General features: G+C 47.6%; 1 protein-coding gene across 1 annotated transcript; it reads left to right on the top strand.

Moving 5' to 3' along the window:
* Nucleotides 1-5,226: 5,226 nt before the first annotated feature.
* On the top strand, nucleotides 5,227-14,112 carry LOC148976490 (uncharacterized). Its single transcript, XM_089118246.1, has 7 exons — nucleotides 5,227-6,115; nucleotides 12,484-12,576; nucleotides 12,719-12,787; nucleotides 13,046-13,135; nucleotides 13,459-13,533; nucleotides 13,637-13,663; nucleotides 13,890-14,112. Exons 1-7 carry the CDS (start codon nucleotides 6,028-6,030, stop codon nucleotides 13,967-13,969), a joined length of 522 nt encoding a protein of 173 aa, XP_088974372.1. The 5' UTR covers nucleotides 5,227-6,027; the 3' UTR covers nucleotides 13,970-14,112.
* Nucleotides 14,113-19,224: the final 5,112 nt, after the last annotated feature.

The raw sequence follows: 19,224 nt of genomic DNA, 5'->3' as shown, positions 1-19,224 counted from the left end.
TTCTTTTCATTGTACAGAGGTTAGTTATAGCGTGCATATGCATAACGAGGAACAAGTTAGATATGTCATGGAAATGCGATGAAACATTTTGCTGGTGGTTGCTGGTTTGTTTCTAGAGTGTTCTGCGTGGTTGCTAGGGTGTTCTGGTTGGTTGGAGATTTACTTCTCATGATGTTATTTCAGCCAGAAAAATATTTTACCTACTGAACATGTTTCTGGCCCAAAAGTACTTGATCTTCAACTTTCCATACATACTCATAGACGCCAACAGATGCTTCCTAAGCCATAGTGAAGTCCATATCTGACCTATTGAACTCATTTCTGGTCAAAGGTTCCTCAAAAGGTTTTAAACAATATAAACTTTTAGACTCCCTCTGATGTTATAGTCAGAAGGAGTCTGACTATAACATCAGATAAAATAGATACATAGATAACTATAACATCACATAAAATAGATACTTAGATACATTTTTGACCTCCAGAAACACATTTATTGCACATTCTCCAGAAGAAAATGCGAAGTGGAGCTTGAAACGGCAAACTCACCACCCGGTTGCTAGGGTGTTCTGGGTTGTTGCTACGGTGTTCTGGGTGGTTGCTAGGTTGTTTTTTAGGGTATTCTGGGTGGTTGATATACCGTTGCTAGGGTATTCTGGGTGGTTGCCAAGGTGTTGCTAGGCGGTTGCTGGGGTGTTCTGGTTTGTTGCTAGGGTGTTGCTAGGTGGTTGCTAGGGTGTTCTGGTTGATTGGAGATTTACTTCTCATGATGTTATTTAAGGCAGAAAAATATTTTACCTACTGAACATGTTTCTGTCCCAAAAGTTCTTGATCTTGAACTTTACATACAGACTCATAGACTATGTAATATAACATTCTGATGTTTTACTACAGAGGTCAATTTTTGACATCCATGAACACTTTCATGGCCCACGAGTACTTGATCTGTGGGTCAATATACCGAGAGATTTACATCTCATGATGTAATTTCAGCCGGACAAATATTTGACCTACTGAACATGTTTCAGGCCCAAAAGTTCTTGATCTTGAACTTTCCATACATACTCATAGACTCCAACAGATGCTTCCTAAGCCATAGAGAAGTCCATATCTGACCTATTGAACTTATTTCTGGTCAAAGGTTCCTCAAAAGGTTTTAAACAATATAAACTTATAGACTCCTGATGTTATTGATGTTATATATTAGCTATACATAGGTCAAATTTTGACCTCCAGAAACACATTTTTGGCCCACGGGTATTTGATGTTTGGGTTAATATACCGAGAGCTTTACTTCTCATGATGTCATTTCTGCCAGAAAGATATTTGACCTACTGAACATATTTCTGGCCCAAAATTACTTGACCTTGTACTTTCCATTCATACTCAAAGACGCCAAAAGATGCTTCCTAAGCCATAGAGAAGTCCATATCTGACCTATTGAACTCATTTCTGGTCAAAGGTTCCTCAAAAGGTTTTAAACAATATAAACTTTTAGACTCCCTCTGATATAGTCAGAAGGAGTCTGACTATAACATCAGATAAAATAGATACATAGATAACTATAACATCAGATAAAATAGATACACAGATACATTTTTGACCTCCAGGAACACATTTATGGCACATTTTCCAGACGAAAATATGAAGTGGAGCCTGAAGCGGCAAGTCTCACCACCCGGTTGCTAGGGTGTTCTGGGTTGTTGCTACGGTGTTCTGGGTGGTTGCTAGGTGGTTTTTTAGGGTATTCTGGGTGGTTGATATACCGTTGCTAGGGTATTCTGGGTGGTTGCTAAGTTGTTCTGGGTGGTTGCTAGGGTGTTGCTAGGCGGTTGCCGGGGTGTTCTGGGTGGTTGCTAGGGTGTTGCTAGGCGGTTTCTGGGGTGTTCTGGTTTGTTGCTAGGGTGTTGCTAGGTGGTTGCTAGGGTGTTCTGGTTGATTGGAGATTTACTTCTCATGATGTCATTTAAGGCAGAAAATTATTTTACCTACTGAACATGTTTCTGTCCCAAAAGATCTTGATCTTGAACTTTCCATACAGACTTTTAGACTCCAATAGATACTTCCTAAGCCATAGAGAAGTCCATATCTGACCTATTGAACTATACATAGGACAATATTTGACCTCCAGGAACACAAGTACCCACGGGAGAGATTTACTTCTCATGATGTCATTTCAGCCAGACAAATATATTATATTTGCAACCTGATCTCACAGAATTCCGTGAAATGAACACGGGCTCTTAACTCAAAATCCGTTGCAGTGTCACGGATTTGCCAAAAAATCCGTGATGTACCCACGGAATTGATGCCTATGTAAGTCAATGACAGGCAGCATCTGTGGTCTAAACACGGGCTTTTGAGCCCGTTCTCATCCCAAATTGCAAAAGCGTAAATATCCAACGCACATGGCACCCTTTAACGTCAAATGAGACGCAGATATATTTGGGCAGAAGGCGCCCCCTTAGTGGTCTAACCCTTACCCTACACCACACCTAAACTTAACCATAACCGAAGTGTCTCATTAGACGTTAAAGGGTGCCATGTGCGTTGGATATTTACGCTTTTGCAAAAGCGTTGTATATGGCGCTTTGGGATGAGAATGCGTTGGGCTGTTACAATACCTGCGCGCTCCCCCAATTGACGTCGTTTTTATAATTTGGAAAGATATATTCTGAATTTACTTAAAGTACTTTACTTTACATATTTGATTTTAACTTGATATTGCATTGTTCTGTCGTCGTTTGATCGCTAGGATAACGTCTGGTCACCCTGAATTCCGTGACCGTACCACGGAATATTCGGTGGTCGCCACAGATTGTTTCACCTTTACTGGACGATATTGCTGCTGGTTTTGATACTTTAGGTTGGCTATTCAAGCTGTCTGGGTTTGTGATGCATGTAGTCTAATTAAACTGTGAACTTTTGTATCTTCCCTGACCAGTTATAGCATTTTGCTTATTGATGGGACCACTGGTTTCTTCCGTGACCGTACCACGGAATATTCGGTGGTCGCCACAGATTGTTTCACTTTCACTGGACGAGGTTGCCTATTGCTGATTTTGACACTTTAGGCTATTAAAGTTGTCAGTGTTTGTGATGCATGTAGTCTAATTAAACTGTGAACTCCTATCCCCCCTGACCAGTTTCTATAGCCTTTTGCTTTTTGACAAATTCTGTGATGGCACCACGGATTCTTCCGTGATGGGCCCACGGGTTTCTTCCGTGACCGTACCACGGGATATTCGGTGGTCGCCACAGATTGTTTCACCTTTATACTGGAGGATATTGCTGCTGGTTTTGACACTAGGCTATTCAAGTTGTCCGTGTTTGTCATGCATGTAGTCTAATTAAACTGTGAACTTCTTATCCCCCTGACCAGTTTCTATAGCCTTTTGCTTATTGACAAATTCTGTGATGGCACCACGGATTCTTCCGTGATGGGACCACGGGTTTCTTCCGTGACCGTACCACGGAATATTTGGTGGTCGCCACAGATTGTTTCACCTTCACTGGAGATTGCCTATTGCTGATTTTGACACTTTAGGCTATTCGAGTTGTCTGTGTTTGCGATGAAATGTAGCCTCATTAAACTGTGAACATATTATCTCCCCTGATCATTTTGTGTATAACAGTTTTCCACATTGTCAAATTCTGAATCCGTGATGGACACACGGAAAACTAGAGGCAGGCTCGATCAATCAAACTCCCCATTCATCATCCTGGTGTAAATAATTTTTTTTTTTACTTCACATTACTCAATTGACAGATAGGCATATACAGACAACGAAAAAAAATGATAAGGACTGATAATAAATTAATGTTAAATCGGACGTGTTGCCATGACGGCGACCCCACGGCACTTTCGCGTTTTTTCCGTCATTGCGAGGATCCCCTCCATAGACATAATATATACGATTCCCCTCTACCAATCGGTAGGCTATGTATCTCAGACCTGCTACTTATTTACTAAATATAAATGTTGAAATATAAGTTTGCGTTTTAGATCGCTTGTATTGTTGATTTGCTAAATATTTGACATGATATCGTGTCTGTAAATAGTTGTTTTTCTCTAAAAAAAGTATGCATTTTTACAAATATTTAAAAGACGTTTTCTCAAAATTATTTTTTTTGTCATTCTCCAGTAACGTTACCAACATATCATCCTCTGTAGCACCATGTAGCCTACACCAAAGAAACATAGTGAAAATCGTTTATTTTTTATGAAAAGTGAGATGAAAGCATATAACGTTAACGTTAGGCCCTATCCTGAAATCCATCTGATATTCTTTTTCCATCTTGTGTAAACTAAATGAAAAATTAATTTTCCACCTGGATTTATCATGTGTTCAGATTTGTTACCGAAAATATATATGCAAAATTGCGCATATTTAATGAGATATTTCCTATTTTGTATAATTAAACATACAAATTTCAAAAACTTATAATACATTGTTTTTATATACTTGTGTAATTAATCAACTGAGGAAGGTTCATGGTGATCATGGTAATAGATTCATTTATTTTTAAAATTTTACCCTATTCACCTTTAGTGTCTCGCATTAATGTAGACATTAAATTTTTTTTCTCAGAGATGCATCTAATTATGCTTTCTTGTCTGTTCTACAGATTATTTGCTGTTTTACATCTTATCTCCATTTCTCTATCTCTATTTCAGTTTTATATAGAAAACAAAGGCACTTTTAAGAGCCACTCTTTCAATTTCTCTCTCACTCTGTTTCTCTCTAGTCTCTCTCTCTCTCTCTCTCTCTCTCTCTCTCTCTCTCTCTCTCTCTCTCACTCACTCTCTCTCACTCACACACACATACACACACACACACACACACACACACACACACACAAACACACACGCACGCACACACACTCATCTTCATATTTGTACTGTTTGTCTATTGTCTGTATTTTTGTATTGTATCTGTGCACCATGTCGGAAAACCACCCAGCAGCCTTTGAAGATCCCAATGAGGCCAGGGTGAGATATTTTGTAACTTTACACCCATATCTATGTCAAATAACTATTGGTACTACATATTCTTTGTTTGTTGTAGTTGTTGTTGAGGTATGATGTTCTAGACATTTATGTAATGTATTATGGAGTAGTGTAGTATTTTATATCTTGTAGTTTTTGAGTTGTGTTTTTTATTGTTACTTACTAAAAAAGCGTCCATCAAACATAACCATAAGTTAGTCATCAAAGTCTGATATTCCGATGTTTGGAGTAAATGCAGTAACTTACTAAAACTTTATTATAACTGAACCTGGTTGAAGTCATGTTTGTGACAGACATTATGCCTCCTGTCTGGTTTACAGCATCAAAACATGTCAAAAGGTGGAGGGCTCAAGAAGACCTGCCCAGCATGCAAAATAAAATTTTTAATGGCTTCAAGAAGTGCCCTATGTGCAAGGCCCCACAGCCTAAAAATGTGCGCCTAAACAAAAAGATTGAAAAATTCGAGCAAAAAAAAAATAAAAAAAAAATGGGTTGCCAACACAAAAAAAATCAGGTGACCTCACATTTGTGGGATGATGCTATCATTTTGGTAAGTAACTTTTGTTGTTCTATGTCACCATAGTTATTTTGTGTCAACATAGTTTTCATCAACATAGTTTTTTTGCATCAACATAGTTTTATTTTGTGTCAGTTATTTTGGGGTACTGGGGAGACTTTCTGGTTTTGACTGAGACAAGATAATGCATTAACATATTTATGGAAGCTATTTATTCAACAGTTTTACCATCTTAAAGATCAAAATCTTGAATACAGCTATTCCTTGTGATGTTCCAAAAGTCTGCTTCTACGCTAAATATTTCTTGTTGACCTGCATTTGTGTCCCAGCTTTGTGCTATTGTGATAAGCAGACAAAGATCCATATACAGCCACACCAAAGCACTTGTAATTGAAATGGTTTAAATGTTTTTTGTTTTGTTTTTTATCTTTAGATAGAGAAGCTGCACGCAGTTGGCTGGAAGCCTTTGCTCCTGGTGGAATATCCACACAAGAAGGCCAAAATGATCTTACCTAAAGATGAATTGTTGAGCAAAGGTGCACAGAGATGTGTGCAAAACATTTATGAAATTTTTAAAATGATGGTTGAAGGTAAAACGTCTCGGTTACGTATGTAACCCTCGTTCCCTGAGTAGGGAACGGAGACGTTACGTCAGAAGTGACGGAGATTGGGGGGATTTCGCATAGAAAGCCAATCCTCTTCGAGTATTTAAACACGAGCCAATGGCATGCAATGCCTTGGGGCTGCGGAAATTTGCATAGCGTACTCCGCCCTACTCCGTGAGTATAAAAGGAGGAAGTGAACGCAACCGCAGTATGTCTTCGCTGAGGAGCCAAGACTGAACTCGGCATCTACCCAGCGATACAGCAGAAGTGGCAGGGAGACGTAACGTCTCCGTTCCCTACTCAGGGAACGAGGGTTACATACGTAACCGAGACGTTCCCTTTCGTAGTCACTTCGAGTTACGTCAGAAGTGACGGAGATTGGGGGTCTGTGCCATCACGCCATCTTCAAGCTGTCTTCCAGTGCCCTGCGAAAGACTGAACCCCCGAGCTTTATCTCTTTTTTTTTTTTTTTTTTTTGGGGATCCGACTTTGACACAGGATTACCAAGGTACACTGGGAAACATATCCCGAAGGGGACATGCTACCAGTTGCCTACCGAAGGGAGGACTTAAGAACATATATGGCCACATAGGAACGCATATGGAACACTGGAGTACCAACCGCAGGTGGCTAATATTTAAACTCCAGGGGTGGCAGATGGCTTGCCAAGGGAAGACACATGCTCAGGGAGGCTTACAGTGGATAATACACATGAGACGGTTACCATGGGGAACCGTGCGCATGGAGGCACCTAGCTAGCATCCAGAGCAACAGCAGTGGTGCCCGCATCGTCGGTGCTGGAGGACTCAAGACTTCAATGGAAGAACTGAGGAAATATCGCACTTATCCAGTCCGGGGAGTGGAGTGGCGAGCAAGCGAAGACACCTGAGCGGGTCCAGTACCGGCCGGAACGAGTACGAGAGAGGACACTGGCTCAATTAGCAGATTATAGAATCTGGCGAAGGTGTTGGGTGTCGCCCAGCCTGCAGCTCTGCAGATGTCTGTTAGCGAGGCGCCGTGCGCTAAAGCCCAAGAGGAGGCTACACTCCGAGTGGAATGGGCCGTCACACCAAGGGGGCACGGAAGGCCTTGCTGCTGGTAAGACAAAGCAATGGCATCCACATCCAGTGGGACAGCCGTTGCTTTGAGAGAGCCCTTCCCTTCTGGCTCCCTCCATGACAGACAAAGAGCTGGTCTGAGGTCCTGAAACACTGCGTTCTGTCGACATAGGTGCGGAGAGCACGTACCGGACAGAGCAGTGCCAAGGCTGGGTCTGCCTCCTCCGGGGGCAGCGCTTGCAGGTTCACCACCTGGTCCCGGAAGGGAGTGGTGGGAACCTTGGGCACATATCCAGGCCGGGGTCTCAGGATCACGTGAGAGTAAGCCGGCCCGAACTCCAGGCACGCTTCGTCAACGGAGAATGCGTGCAGGTCCCCCACCCTCTTGATGGAGGCCAATGCAACCAGGAGTGCCGTCTTCATGGACAGAAACTTTAACTCTACCGATTGCAAAGGCTCAAAGGGATGCCTCTGCAGAGCACTTAAAACTACCGAGAGGTCCCAAGAGGGTACGAGGGGAGGACGAGGCGGATGCAGCCTCCTCGCTCCCCTCAGGAACCTGATGACCAGGTCGTGCTTCCCTAAGGACTTACCTTCCACTGCTTCATGAGAAGCGGCAATGGCCGCGACGTAAACCTTAAGGGTGGAGGGCGACAGCCTGCGCTCCAACCCCTCTTGCAGGAAGGAAAGCACGACACTGATCGAACATCTCCGGGGGTCTTCTCCGCGAGAAGAGCACCAATTGACGAAGAGGTTCCACTTCAACGCATAAAGGTGTCTCGTGGACGACGCTCTTGCGGAAGTGATGGTTGCCGCCACCGCAGGTGGCAGCGAACTCAAACCTGCCTCGTCCCGTCCAGGAGCCACACGTGCAGCCTCCAAAGATCGGGACGAGGGTGCCACAGAGTGCCCCGTCTCTGAGAGAGTAGGTCTTGTCTCAGAGGAATAGGCCAAGGAGGTGCTGTCGCGAGGAGCATGAGATCGGAGAACCACGTCTTGGTGGGCCAGTAGGGGGCTACCAGCAAGACCTGCTCCTCGTCCTCCTTGATCTTGCACAACACCCGTGCAAGGAGGCTCACTGGGGGAAACGCATACTTGCGTGGGCCCCGTGGCCAGCTGTGCGCCAGCGCATCCGAACCGAGAGTGCCCCAGGTCAGAGAATAAAACTGGGCGCAGTGGGCTGAGTCCCGGGAGGCGAACAGATCTATCTGTGCCTCCCCGAACTCTTTCCAGATCAGCTGGACCGACTGGGGATGGAGTCGCCACTCGCCGGAGATAGGGCGGACCCGAGACAGCTCGTCGGCTGCCCAGTTCCGGTCTCCAGGAATGTGAACTGCACGAAGGGACCTCAGGTGCTTCTGACTCCATATCAAGAGGTGGCGGGCGAGCTGCGACAACTGGCGCGAGCGTAGACCCCCCTGGTGGTTGATGTACGCTACAGCCGTAGTGTTGTCTGAACGGACAAGCACATGCTGGCCCTTGAGCAACGCTCTGAAGCGGTGCAGGGCGAGCCGTACTGCCAGCAGCTCGAGGCAATTGATGTGCATGAGGCGCTGGGCCCCCGTCCAGGAGCCGGCGGCTGCATGCCCATTGCACATGGCACCCCAACCCGTGGTAGATGCATCCGTGGAGACGATGAGATGCCTGGAAACTCGCTGAATAGGGACGCCCGTCCGTAAAAAGCTGAGGTTCGACCACGGGAAGAAGGTTCGCCGGCATGCCGGAGTCACTGGGACTCGGAGCGAGCCGCGATGCCATGCCCACCTCGGGACTCGATCGCGAAGCCACAGCTGAAGCGGTCTCATATGAAGCAAACCGAGCGGCGTTGCCGCGGCCGCGGATGCCATATGCCCCAGGAGCCTCTGAAAAAGTTTCAGTGGAACCGCACTCTTGCCCTCGAACTGACGAAGACAAGTCAGCAGTGAGTGTGCGCGCTCGTTCGTGAGCTGCGCGGACATGGCGACCGAGTCTATCTCCACGCCGAGAAAAGAGATCCTCTGCACGGGGCAAAGTTTGCTCTTCTCTCGGTTGACCCGAAGGCCCAGACGGGCTAGGTGCCGGAGCACCAAGTCTCTGTGTTCGCAAAGCTGAGCTCGAGAGTGTGCTAGTATCAGCCAGTCGTCGAGATAATTCAGGATGCGAACCCCGTGTTCGCGAAGGGGAACAAGGGCTGCCTCGATGATCTTCGTGAAGACGCGAGGGGACAGAGCTAACCCGAATGGGAGAACGGCGTACTGATATGCCTGGCCCTCGAAGGCAAACCGAAGAAACGGTCTGTGTCGAGGTAAGATGGACACATGGAAGTACGCGTCCTTCAGGTCGATCGCTGCAAACCAATCCTGATACCGAACACATTCGAAAATGCGTTTGGCCGTGAGCATTTTGAACGGTAGTCGATGGAGAGAACGGTTCAAAATGCGCAGGTCCAGGATCGGTCGTAACCCACCGGTCTTCTTGGGGACAATGAAGTAGGGGCTGTAAAACCCGGACCTCACCTCGGCTGGAGGGACCGTCTCGATTGCACCCTTCGCCAGCAGGGTCGCAATCTCCGCTCTCAGGACTGGGGCATTGCCACCGACTATCGTGGAGCGAACTCCCCTGAAGCGGGGAGGAGACCGTGCGAACTGAATCGCGTAGCCGAATCTGATCGTTCTGATGACCCAGCGGGATACCCCGGGAAGCGCTAGCCAGGCTTCCAGGAAGTGAGCCAACGGGGTCATGTGAACCACAGACGTCCCCCCGGAGGGGCAGCGTGGCGGGTCGACTGGCACGCGTGCAGGGATGACCCCGCTCGGATGCGTCGACGCCCGCTCCCCGACAGAAGGGACCAGGGAAAGCGGAGCGTTCCACGGGGGTCCGTTCTGCCGGGGGTCTGGCGAGAGAGGGGGAAGGGATTGGTGTAGCCCGGGGACGACACACGCACCCTTCCGCGCCCTCCGAGACAGAGAGGAGTGAGTGGGCCGACACACTGGGGCATCGGGGGCACTCACTCCAGTCTGTGAGCTCAGTGAGGATGTCAAGTCTTTCTTTAACCAGTTCAGGGTGCTGCCCACCCGTGGGTGAGCAGCGGGGAGCTGAGAACAAAAGATTCTCCCCCGGCCCTCCACCGGGGGAAGGAGGGGGCCTGCTACCGCCTCCTGGGAAAGACTCGAGATCGACACTGAGCCGCCCGTGTCAGGATCTTCGCTTGGCCTGGCGTTTAGCGGGGCGAGCGGCCTGAGGGGGCTGTGACGCCGGCCTGCGGCCTCCTCGACGCCGGGGCCCGGGTGAAGGCTGCTGCTGGGGCCGGGCGGGAGGGAGGGGAGCCGCAGGGGGGCGTCCTCGGCGGCGAGCAGGGGGAGGCACCTGTGCCGACGACTGGGTGGAGGCAGCAGCTGGTCGTCGGGGCAGGATGTGTTTGATGGCCTCCGTCTGCTTCTGGGCAGTGGAGAACTGTTGGGCGAAGTCCTCGACCGCACCGCCGAAAAGGCCAACCTGGGATAGCGGAGCGTCGAGCAGACGAGTCCGCTCAGCGCTCCGCGTATCCGCCAGGTTGAGCCACAGATGACGCTCCTGAACCACGCTAGTGGCCATCACCTGACCAACGGCGCGAGCAGCCACTTTCGTTGCCCGGAGAGCAAGGTCAGTGGCGGACCGCAGTTCTTTGAATGCCGTTGGATCAGTCCCGCCCTCGTGCATGTCTCTGAGCAACTTCGCTTGGAAGACCTGCAAAGTGGTCATAGCATGCAGAGCGGAGGCCGCCTGTCCCGCCGCTCTGTAGGACCGCGCCGCCATAGCAGACGAGAACCCACAGGCTTTGGATGGGTGCTTAGGAGGACCACGGGTGGAAGCGCTCTGTGGACACAGCTGCATCGCGACAGAGCGCTCCACCGGGGGCATCCCAGTGTACCCACGGGCGGCCCCGCCGTCGAGGGGGGGAAAGGCGGGGGAGAGATCGCGCTCTCGAGTGGACAAAGGAGCCCCCCAAGAGCGCGATAACTCCGCATGCAGCTCGGGGAAAAAAGGTATTGGAGTCGGCCGTGGCTTTGCAGCGGCAGCCTTGTCCAAAAACCAATTATCCATCCGTGAGAGGTCGGGGCAGGATGGAGGTTTCCATTCTAGCCCGATACTCCCAGCGGCTCGAGACAGCATGGCCGTCATCTCGGGATCTGACGCGGACAACGCTGGGACTCCCGAAGGAGGCAACGCAGCCGGATCTTCCTCTCCCGAGGAATCAAGCCCGCCTAGTGATGCTGTGATAGACATCGCATCATCATCTGGGGCGCTGCTCGAAGCAGCCGGTGCCCCCGAAGAGACAACCGACCGAGTCGAACTAGCGCCCGCTGGCTCACGCACTGAGGCGGGAGGTGTGGCCCGAGGAATCGTCGGGGCTTTATCCCACACCGTCACCGTTAGATCGCCCGGTCCCCGGGTCGACGGGCCCCCTTTCGTGAAGGAAGCCGATCGAGTAGGGGGGACCGGGGCTCTCACTCTAGTGAGATCATTGAGCCGCGACCTCAGTGTGGAGATGGTCATGGTCCCACAGAAGGAACATGAGTCATCCACGAACGCTGCTGCTGCATGCTGAATGCCCAAGCAAACAAAGCAGCGTTCGTGACCATCAGATGACGATAGAAATCTACCACATCCAGAAGGGCACGGGCGAGCCATCTTTAAAAAGACGTGCCGCGTGCAGCTCTTTTACAGAGAGGAGAGAAATTCACTCTTTCAGTGCTGAGGCTACCAGGGAGAAGCGCAAAGTCTGGCAAACCACTGCACAGATCGCAGGCAATGCAGAATCTCGCTGGGTACCGCCGTCACACCAACACTGAAGAGTACGCTCGTCTCGAAGAGTCTTGAATCAGCTTTGAGGAGTGAAGAGGTTCTCTTGGCTCCGAAGCGAAAACATACTGCGGTTGCGTTCACTTCCTCCTTTTATACTCACGGAGTAGGGCGGAGTACGCTATGCAAATTTCCGCAGCCCCAAGGCATTGCATGCCATTGGCTCGTGTTTAAATACTCGAAGAGGATTGGCTTTCTATGCGAAATCCCCCCAATCTCCGTCACTTCTGACGTAACTCGAAGTGACTACGAAAGGGAACTATATTTATATACTATAAACTTTATATATGTATTTTTTTTATATATTATTATTTAGGGGTAGATGGTGTTGAGCAATCAATGATTGTAAATAGTAAGGGCAACTGTGCTTCTCTGTGTATCTGAGGCTTGTGGATTTTGTATTATTTTGCCTTAGCTTTCACATTTTGACCTAATTGCGTAAAGTACATTTTTTGTGTGTTTGTATTCTTCTAGTGAATCCAGAACAGGCAACAGACAGTAGCCATGATCCTGAGGAGGCTACTGTCATTCTAAATTTTGAGATAACGAACCCATTAAGAGAACAAGGTGCGTTTGGCTTGATTTGGTGCCTTCACTTTATTGTGTTCTCTGAGATTTTTGTGAAAATATGCATTAGCAGCAGTTGTCTTTTCACTACACCTATTTAAACTTTTATAAGACACAATGTCACCATGTCACTCATCCTCAGATTCAGTAGCCACAATATCCGTGGACCAGGGGACTGTGGCTGTGGGTGATCAACCTCCTACTGGACAAGGTCTTAAGCTCTTCAGCTTTATTTATGTTCTTTCACAAAATTCACAACGATTTCATTTTAGCTCAAAATAATTCCTAAATGATGTTAAAATTTCCTCATTAGGGATTAGCCCAATTTTTTTTCTTCTCCTAAAATGTTGAGATGCTTTCACCCCTAAGATTCTTTGTGAATATAGACCCTAATTGTACTGTGTGTTATGTAATCTGTGTATACACGTTAGAGAGACAACATCTTCTTTTCACTCATTCTCATCCTCAGATTTGACAAGTGGCATGACTTTGGACCAGGGGGCTGGGACTGAGGAGAATGGTCCAGAATTGTTGCTAAGCCCTCCTCCTACAGTACAAGGTTTTACAGTGTCCTGAGTTCTTCCAACCATAGTCCTGTTATTTGAGCTCACTGTATGCTGCTGTCAGTGGGAACAAGAACGAGAGAATTTGGTACAACATAGAGCTCATGGTCTCAGATGGTTTGCTATGTAGTCTATGCTATACCAAATTCTCTTGTTCTTCTTCCTACCAACAGCACTTGGGAAGTTCAAACAACAAGGCTATGGTGGGATGATGTACTCTGTAGTATCGCTTTAATATCTTTTTTTTTCAGGTCTCTGTTATGACCTAATTGTATGTATATTATGATGATAGTCAATGCTATCTCTTCACTCATTTTAGATTCAGTAGCCACAATTTCTGTGGACCAGGAGGCTGGGACGGTTGCTGTGGCTGATCAACCTCCTACTGTACAAGGTCTTAAGCTCTTCAGTTTTATTTATGTTCTTTATCTTTGAAAGAATATGCTTAAGCTTCAAATATCTGTGCTGTACTGAACCAAGTCTATTTGTTTATATAGGGAAAAGGCGAAATCAGAGGAAGAGAGGTCTGAAATCTGACATCTGATATTCTGTCATCTTTTACATTATCAACACAAAGTATTAATTTAATTGTTGTGCGGGTATTCCTGATATTATTATTTTAATTAATTTCCATATGGATTGAATGCATAGTGTTCATACTGTAGATAAGCAAGTTTTCAAGTATTAAATATTTTCCAATGCTACATTTGCATTTGGATTATTATTTATAATTTCTTTTATGTTGTACAGTGAGAACAAAAGATTGCCCCCACAACAATCGGGATGTGCACCCATACCGTGGGATAATACGGACAAGCAGAGAAAGGTAGGATTGGAGAGGTAGTTAGATTGTGTTATCTGATATGATGTCTTCCCTACAGAAAATACATCTTGGCTAGCATGTTTTGAAACTGGTTTGGAGGATATGCATAGTAAAACTAGGGGTTGTAAGCTCATTTATGGCTATTTCGGGGAGGAGCATGTGCGCACAATCTTCCGGTGACTGGGATTTATATTTTGCGCGTTTTATAAGTCTAAAAAAAATTTTGCGAATGCCATTTTTGCCTTTCGGCCACACATACACTTTTATTAAGGATCCTACGCACACAGCACCCAGCTCCTTGTTTCCTGTCTGCCATTATTGGCCAAATTGATTAATTCAAGTGTGCTTGACCTCAGTAGTCATGGCAACAATAATCAGACACCTGAATTAATCAAGTTTGCCCAATAATGGCAGACAGGAAACAAGGAACTGGCTGAAGTTCGGGAAGTAGTGCAGCTGTGCATAAAGCCCATTGTATCACCAGGGAATTCTTAGTTGTCCCTTTGATAAAATTTGCCCTTGATCCATGTCTCTAAATATTTATTTTTAAATGCCTAGAAATATCCTTTAAAGGTCCTTATACAGTATTTGATGTGGAGAAAGGAACCCTCTTCCCCGTTAACTACATGATGTTTGCTATCCTGACAGACTTTTGCCTGCAAGTAATCAGAATATGGACCTGATTGTTGTTCTGGGAAATATTCTCGTTCCTATTATCTTTACCGGTAGTCGTGGAAGACTGGTTAAAAAAAACTGGTTAAAGAACGACCACTGCTCAGTAAGACAAAGGACCTTGCTGGAAATGAACATTTGACCTCCCCCTCATACAGTCTCACCTAATCTGCATTTCATTCTCTCTCAAGAAACATATGGTTATAATGTGAATGATTATCATTGAGTATTATGTTTAGTATAATTTAAAATATATCAGAGTGAATGGTACAAATGTCTCATTTCCAAATAAGTACAACAAAATGAAAAAAATCCAAATTGGTCCCTTTCAGCCTGCAGTGTGAACGTAGCCTTAGTATACCACATTTTTTACATTGCAATGCACAACACAAACCTTCCAGCAACTTCAAAGACAGCATGATGCATGGCAAGCAACTAAACCAGTTGGTTAGAACCACTGTGTTTGACAGATGACATTGAGCCAAAAAACAAAAAAAGGAAAATAAACATGTCTCAAGTGTATTTTGACATTGTAGATTTAAAGGGAACTGCTGAATAAGAACAATTGACTTATAGCCAATTGATAGTTGTAATGGATATACCTAAAGTTGTGTTTGCCACACCCTTGACTATTCATTACCAACCCTACAATCACTGAGTGCTACATTGGCTTTAAGCGAGGCCAGACAAGATTGCATTATCAAAATTCAGTTTTTAAGTCTTTGCAATCTACTTTATACTACTGTATACTCTATGTACAACTATCTTAATTTTATTAGGTTATGAATTAACAGTTACCAGTTGTAAATGGTGTTGTCTAGAATTTTTTCTTTGTTTATTAAAAAACTCTAGGTGCTATTTTCAAGCCTATGGTTAATCTTAAAGGACAACGCTGGCACAAAATGAAGTTTTGGTCTACTTACACATTGGTACATAGTCACCGTTGTCTGAGATTTGTTTTCATGATTATCGAATGTAAAGAGTTTTATCTCTAAAAAATGTTTAGCTTATACGCTAGTATATGGGGCATATGGAGTAATGAAAATAAAAATCGCTAGTTTATACCACTAACAAGGTTCAAAATAGCCCCACACTAACACAGGGTCCATACATGCAAAACGAAACATTGAGAACGTTGTAAGTGTACAGAGCGTTTAATAAGAAGAAACTTTGTAAAGACAGTCCACTTCGTGTATACAGGCAGCAGCCATCTTTGGAAAACAGTCTCGAGCAGTCGAACCACGAACGCCGAGCCAAGTTTTGGCTCGTTCACATCTCACCAGCGCATTTGGCTCGGTGTTCGTGGTTCGATTGTCAAAACTGTTTTCCAAAGATGGCTCCTGTCTGTATACACGAAGTGAACTGTCTTTATAAAGTATCTTCTTATTCTCTTCTATTCTCAAATTCTAGTTCTCAATGCTTCGTTTTGCATATAGGCACCCTGATTATGCTACCGTGTTAGTGTGGGGCTATTTTTAGCCTTGTAAGTGGTATTAACTAGTGTTTTTTTTTATTTCATTACTCTAAGCCCTATAAACTAGCATTATAAGCTAATCAGTTTTTAGAGATACAACTCTTTACATTTGCTAATCATGAAAACAAATCTCAGGGAACGGTTGACTATGTACCAATGTGTAATTAATTTTGCGCCGGAGTTGTCCTTTAACATCACTCCTATTGAATACCTTGTCTTTCATCTTAATTACTGTACTCTATTATTGTGTAATCGTGTAGTGTAGATGTTACAGCATTGAATGTTAAGTCATTATTCATACCTTTTTCACTAACCATCTATCTCTTGTATTTTTTAGCGGGAAAACCTGGCTTCCAACCTGGCAGACGGCTTGATACTCACTCCAGTTCCCTTTCGTAGTCACTTCGAGTTACGTCAGAAGTGACGGAGATTGGGGGTTTCGCATAGAAAGCCAATCCTCTTCGAGTATTTAAACACGAGCCAATGGCATGCAATGCCTTGGGGCTGCGGAAATTTGCATAGCGTACTCCGCCCTACTCGTGAGTATAAAAGGAGGAAGTGAACGCAACCGCAGTATGTTTTTCGCTTCGGAGCCAAGAGAACCTCTTCACTCCTGAAAGCACTGTTCAAGACTCTTCGAGACGAGCGTCCTCTTCAGTGTTGGTGTGACGGCGGTACCCAGCGAGATTCTGCATCGCCTGCGATCTGAGCAGTGGTCTGCCAGACTTTGCGCTTCTCCCTGGTCGCTTCAGCGCTGAAAGAGTGAATTTCCTCCTCTCATTGAAAGAGCTGCACGCGCACGTCTTTTTAAAGACGGTTCGCCCGTGTTCTTCTGGGTGTGGTTGATTTCTGTCGTCATCTGATGGTCACGATCGCTGCTTTGTATGCCTGGGCATTTCAGCATGCAGCAGCAGCGTTCGTGGATGACTCATGTTCCTTCTGTGGGAACATGACCATCTCTTCACTGAGGTCGAGACTCAATGATCTCACTTGAGTGAGAGTCCCGGTCCCCCCCGCTCGATCGGTTTCCTCCATAGGGGGCCCGTCGACCCGGGGACCTGGTGATTTTACGTGATGGTGTGGGACAAAGCCCCGACGATTCCTCGGGCCACACCTCCCGCCTCAGTGCGAGAGCCAGCGAGCGTTAGTTCGATTCAGTCGGTTGCTTCTTCGGTGGCACCGGCTGCTTCGGGCAGCGCTCCAGATGATGATGCGATGTCGATCACAGCATCACTAGGCGGGCTTGACTCCTCGGGAAGTGAGGATGCGGCCGCGTTGCCTCCCTCGGGAGCGTCAGCGCCGCCGTGTCTGATCCCGCGATGAGGGCCGTGCTATCTCGGGCGTCCGTGAGCATCGGGTGGGGGTGGAACTCCGCCCCATCCCGATCTCTCGCGGCTGAATAATTGGTTTTTGGGTAACGCTGCCGCCTTACGGCCACGGCCAACCCCAATTTCCTTTTTTCCCCGAGTTGCATGCGGAACTGACACGCACTAAAAAAATAAATAAATAAATAAATAATTAAAAAAAAAAAAAAAAAGGCGTGCTTTAGTTCCCCGCCCTTCCTCCCCTCGGCGATGCGGCTGTCTGTGGGTACGCTGGGGCTCCCCCGGTCAACCGGCGGTTGCTCTCAGATGCCCCTCCAAAGCTTATGGGTTCTCGTCGTCTATGGCGGCGCGATTCTGTAGAGCGGCAGGACAGGCAGCCTCCGCCCTGCATATGATGAGCACCTACAAAGCTAGCTGCTCAGGAATGTGCACGAGGAGGTGACGGACCAAGCGAGCTGCGAGCCTGCCGCCTACCTTGTCCTTAAACGGGTCACGGAGGCGGTCGCTCGCTCCCTTGGTCAGGTGATGCCCACCGCTGTGGTCCAGGAGCATCATATGTTCGGCGGTGCGGTCCAGGACTTTGCCCAGCACTTCTCGACCGCCTAGGAGCAGACGAAGGCGGTTTCTCTGCCCCGACGGCCAGCTGCTGCCTCCAACCAGCCGTCGGCTCGGACGCCTCCGCCAGCTCGCCGCCAAGGACGCCCCCCTGCGGCTCCCTTCCCTCCCACGCGGCCCCAGCAGCAGCCTTCAGCCGGTTCGCGTCGCGGAGGAGGCCACAGGTAAGCGTCCCCCCCCCCCTCAGGCCGTGTGCCCCGCTAAACGCCAGGCGAAGCGATGTTCCTGAGGCGGGCCGCTCAGTGATAGTGTCATGGTTTTTCTCAGGAGGCGGTGGCAGGGCCCCTCCTTCCCCGGTGGAGGGCCGGTGGAGAATCTTTTGTTCTAGCTAGCTCCCTGAGCTGGTTGAGGAAAAGCTGACACTGTCATGGAGCACACAGACTGGCATGAGCGCGCACGACGTCCATTGCGTCGCCCCGTTCATTCCTCTCTGTCTCGGAGGGCGCGGAAGGGTGCGTGTGTCGTCCCCGGGCTACGCCAATCCCTTCCCCCTCTGTCGCCAGACCCCCGGCAGAACAGACCCCCGTGGAACGCTCTGCCTTCCCTGGTCTCTTCTGTCGGGGAGCGGGGTTCGACGGTGCATCCGGACGGGGTAACTCCTGCACGCATGCCGGTCGACCCGCCTCGCTGCCCCTCCGGGGGGACGTCTGTGGTTCGCATGACCCCGTTGGCTCACTTCCTGGAAGCCTAGCTAGCGCTTCCCGGGTATCCCACTGGGTCATCAGAACGATCAGATTCGGCTACGCGATTCAGTTCGCACGGTCTCTTCCCCGCTTCAGGGGAGTTCGCTCCGCGATGGTTGGTGGCAATGCCCCAGTCTTGAGAGCGGAGATTGCGACCCTGCTGGCGAAGGGTGCAATCGAGACGGTCCCTCCAGCCGAGGTGAGGTCCGGGCTTACAGCCCCTACTTCATTGTCCCCAAAAAAAAAAAAAAAAAAAAGAAGACCGGTGGGTTACGACCGATCCTGGACCTGCGCATTTTGAACCGTTCTCCCCATCGACTACCGTTCAAAATGCTCACGGCCAAACGCATTTTCGAATGTGTTCGGTATCAGGATTGGTTTGCAGCGATCGACCTGAAGGACGCGTACTTCCATGTCTCCATTCTCCCTCGACACAGACCGTTTCTTCGGTTTGCCTTCGAGGGCCAGGCATACCAGTACGCCGTTCTCCCAG

The sequence above is a fragment of the Pimephales promelas genome, chromosome 13 (assembly GCF_988280905.1).
Source record: "Pimephales promelas chromosome 13, fPimPro1.hap1.1, whole genome shotgun sequence".
NCBI lineage: Eukaryota > Metazoa > Chordata > Actinopteri > Cypriniformes > Leuciscidae > Pimephales > Pimephales promelas.
Note: the sequence above shows the minus strand (reverse complement) of the source record. Positions and strands in the feature narration are given on the sequence as shown.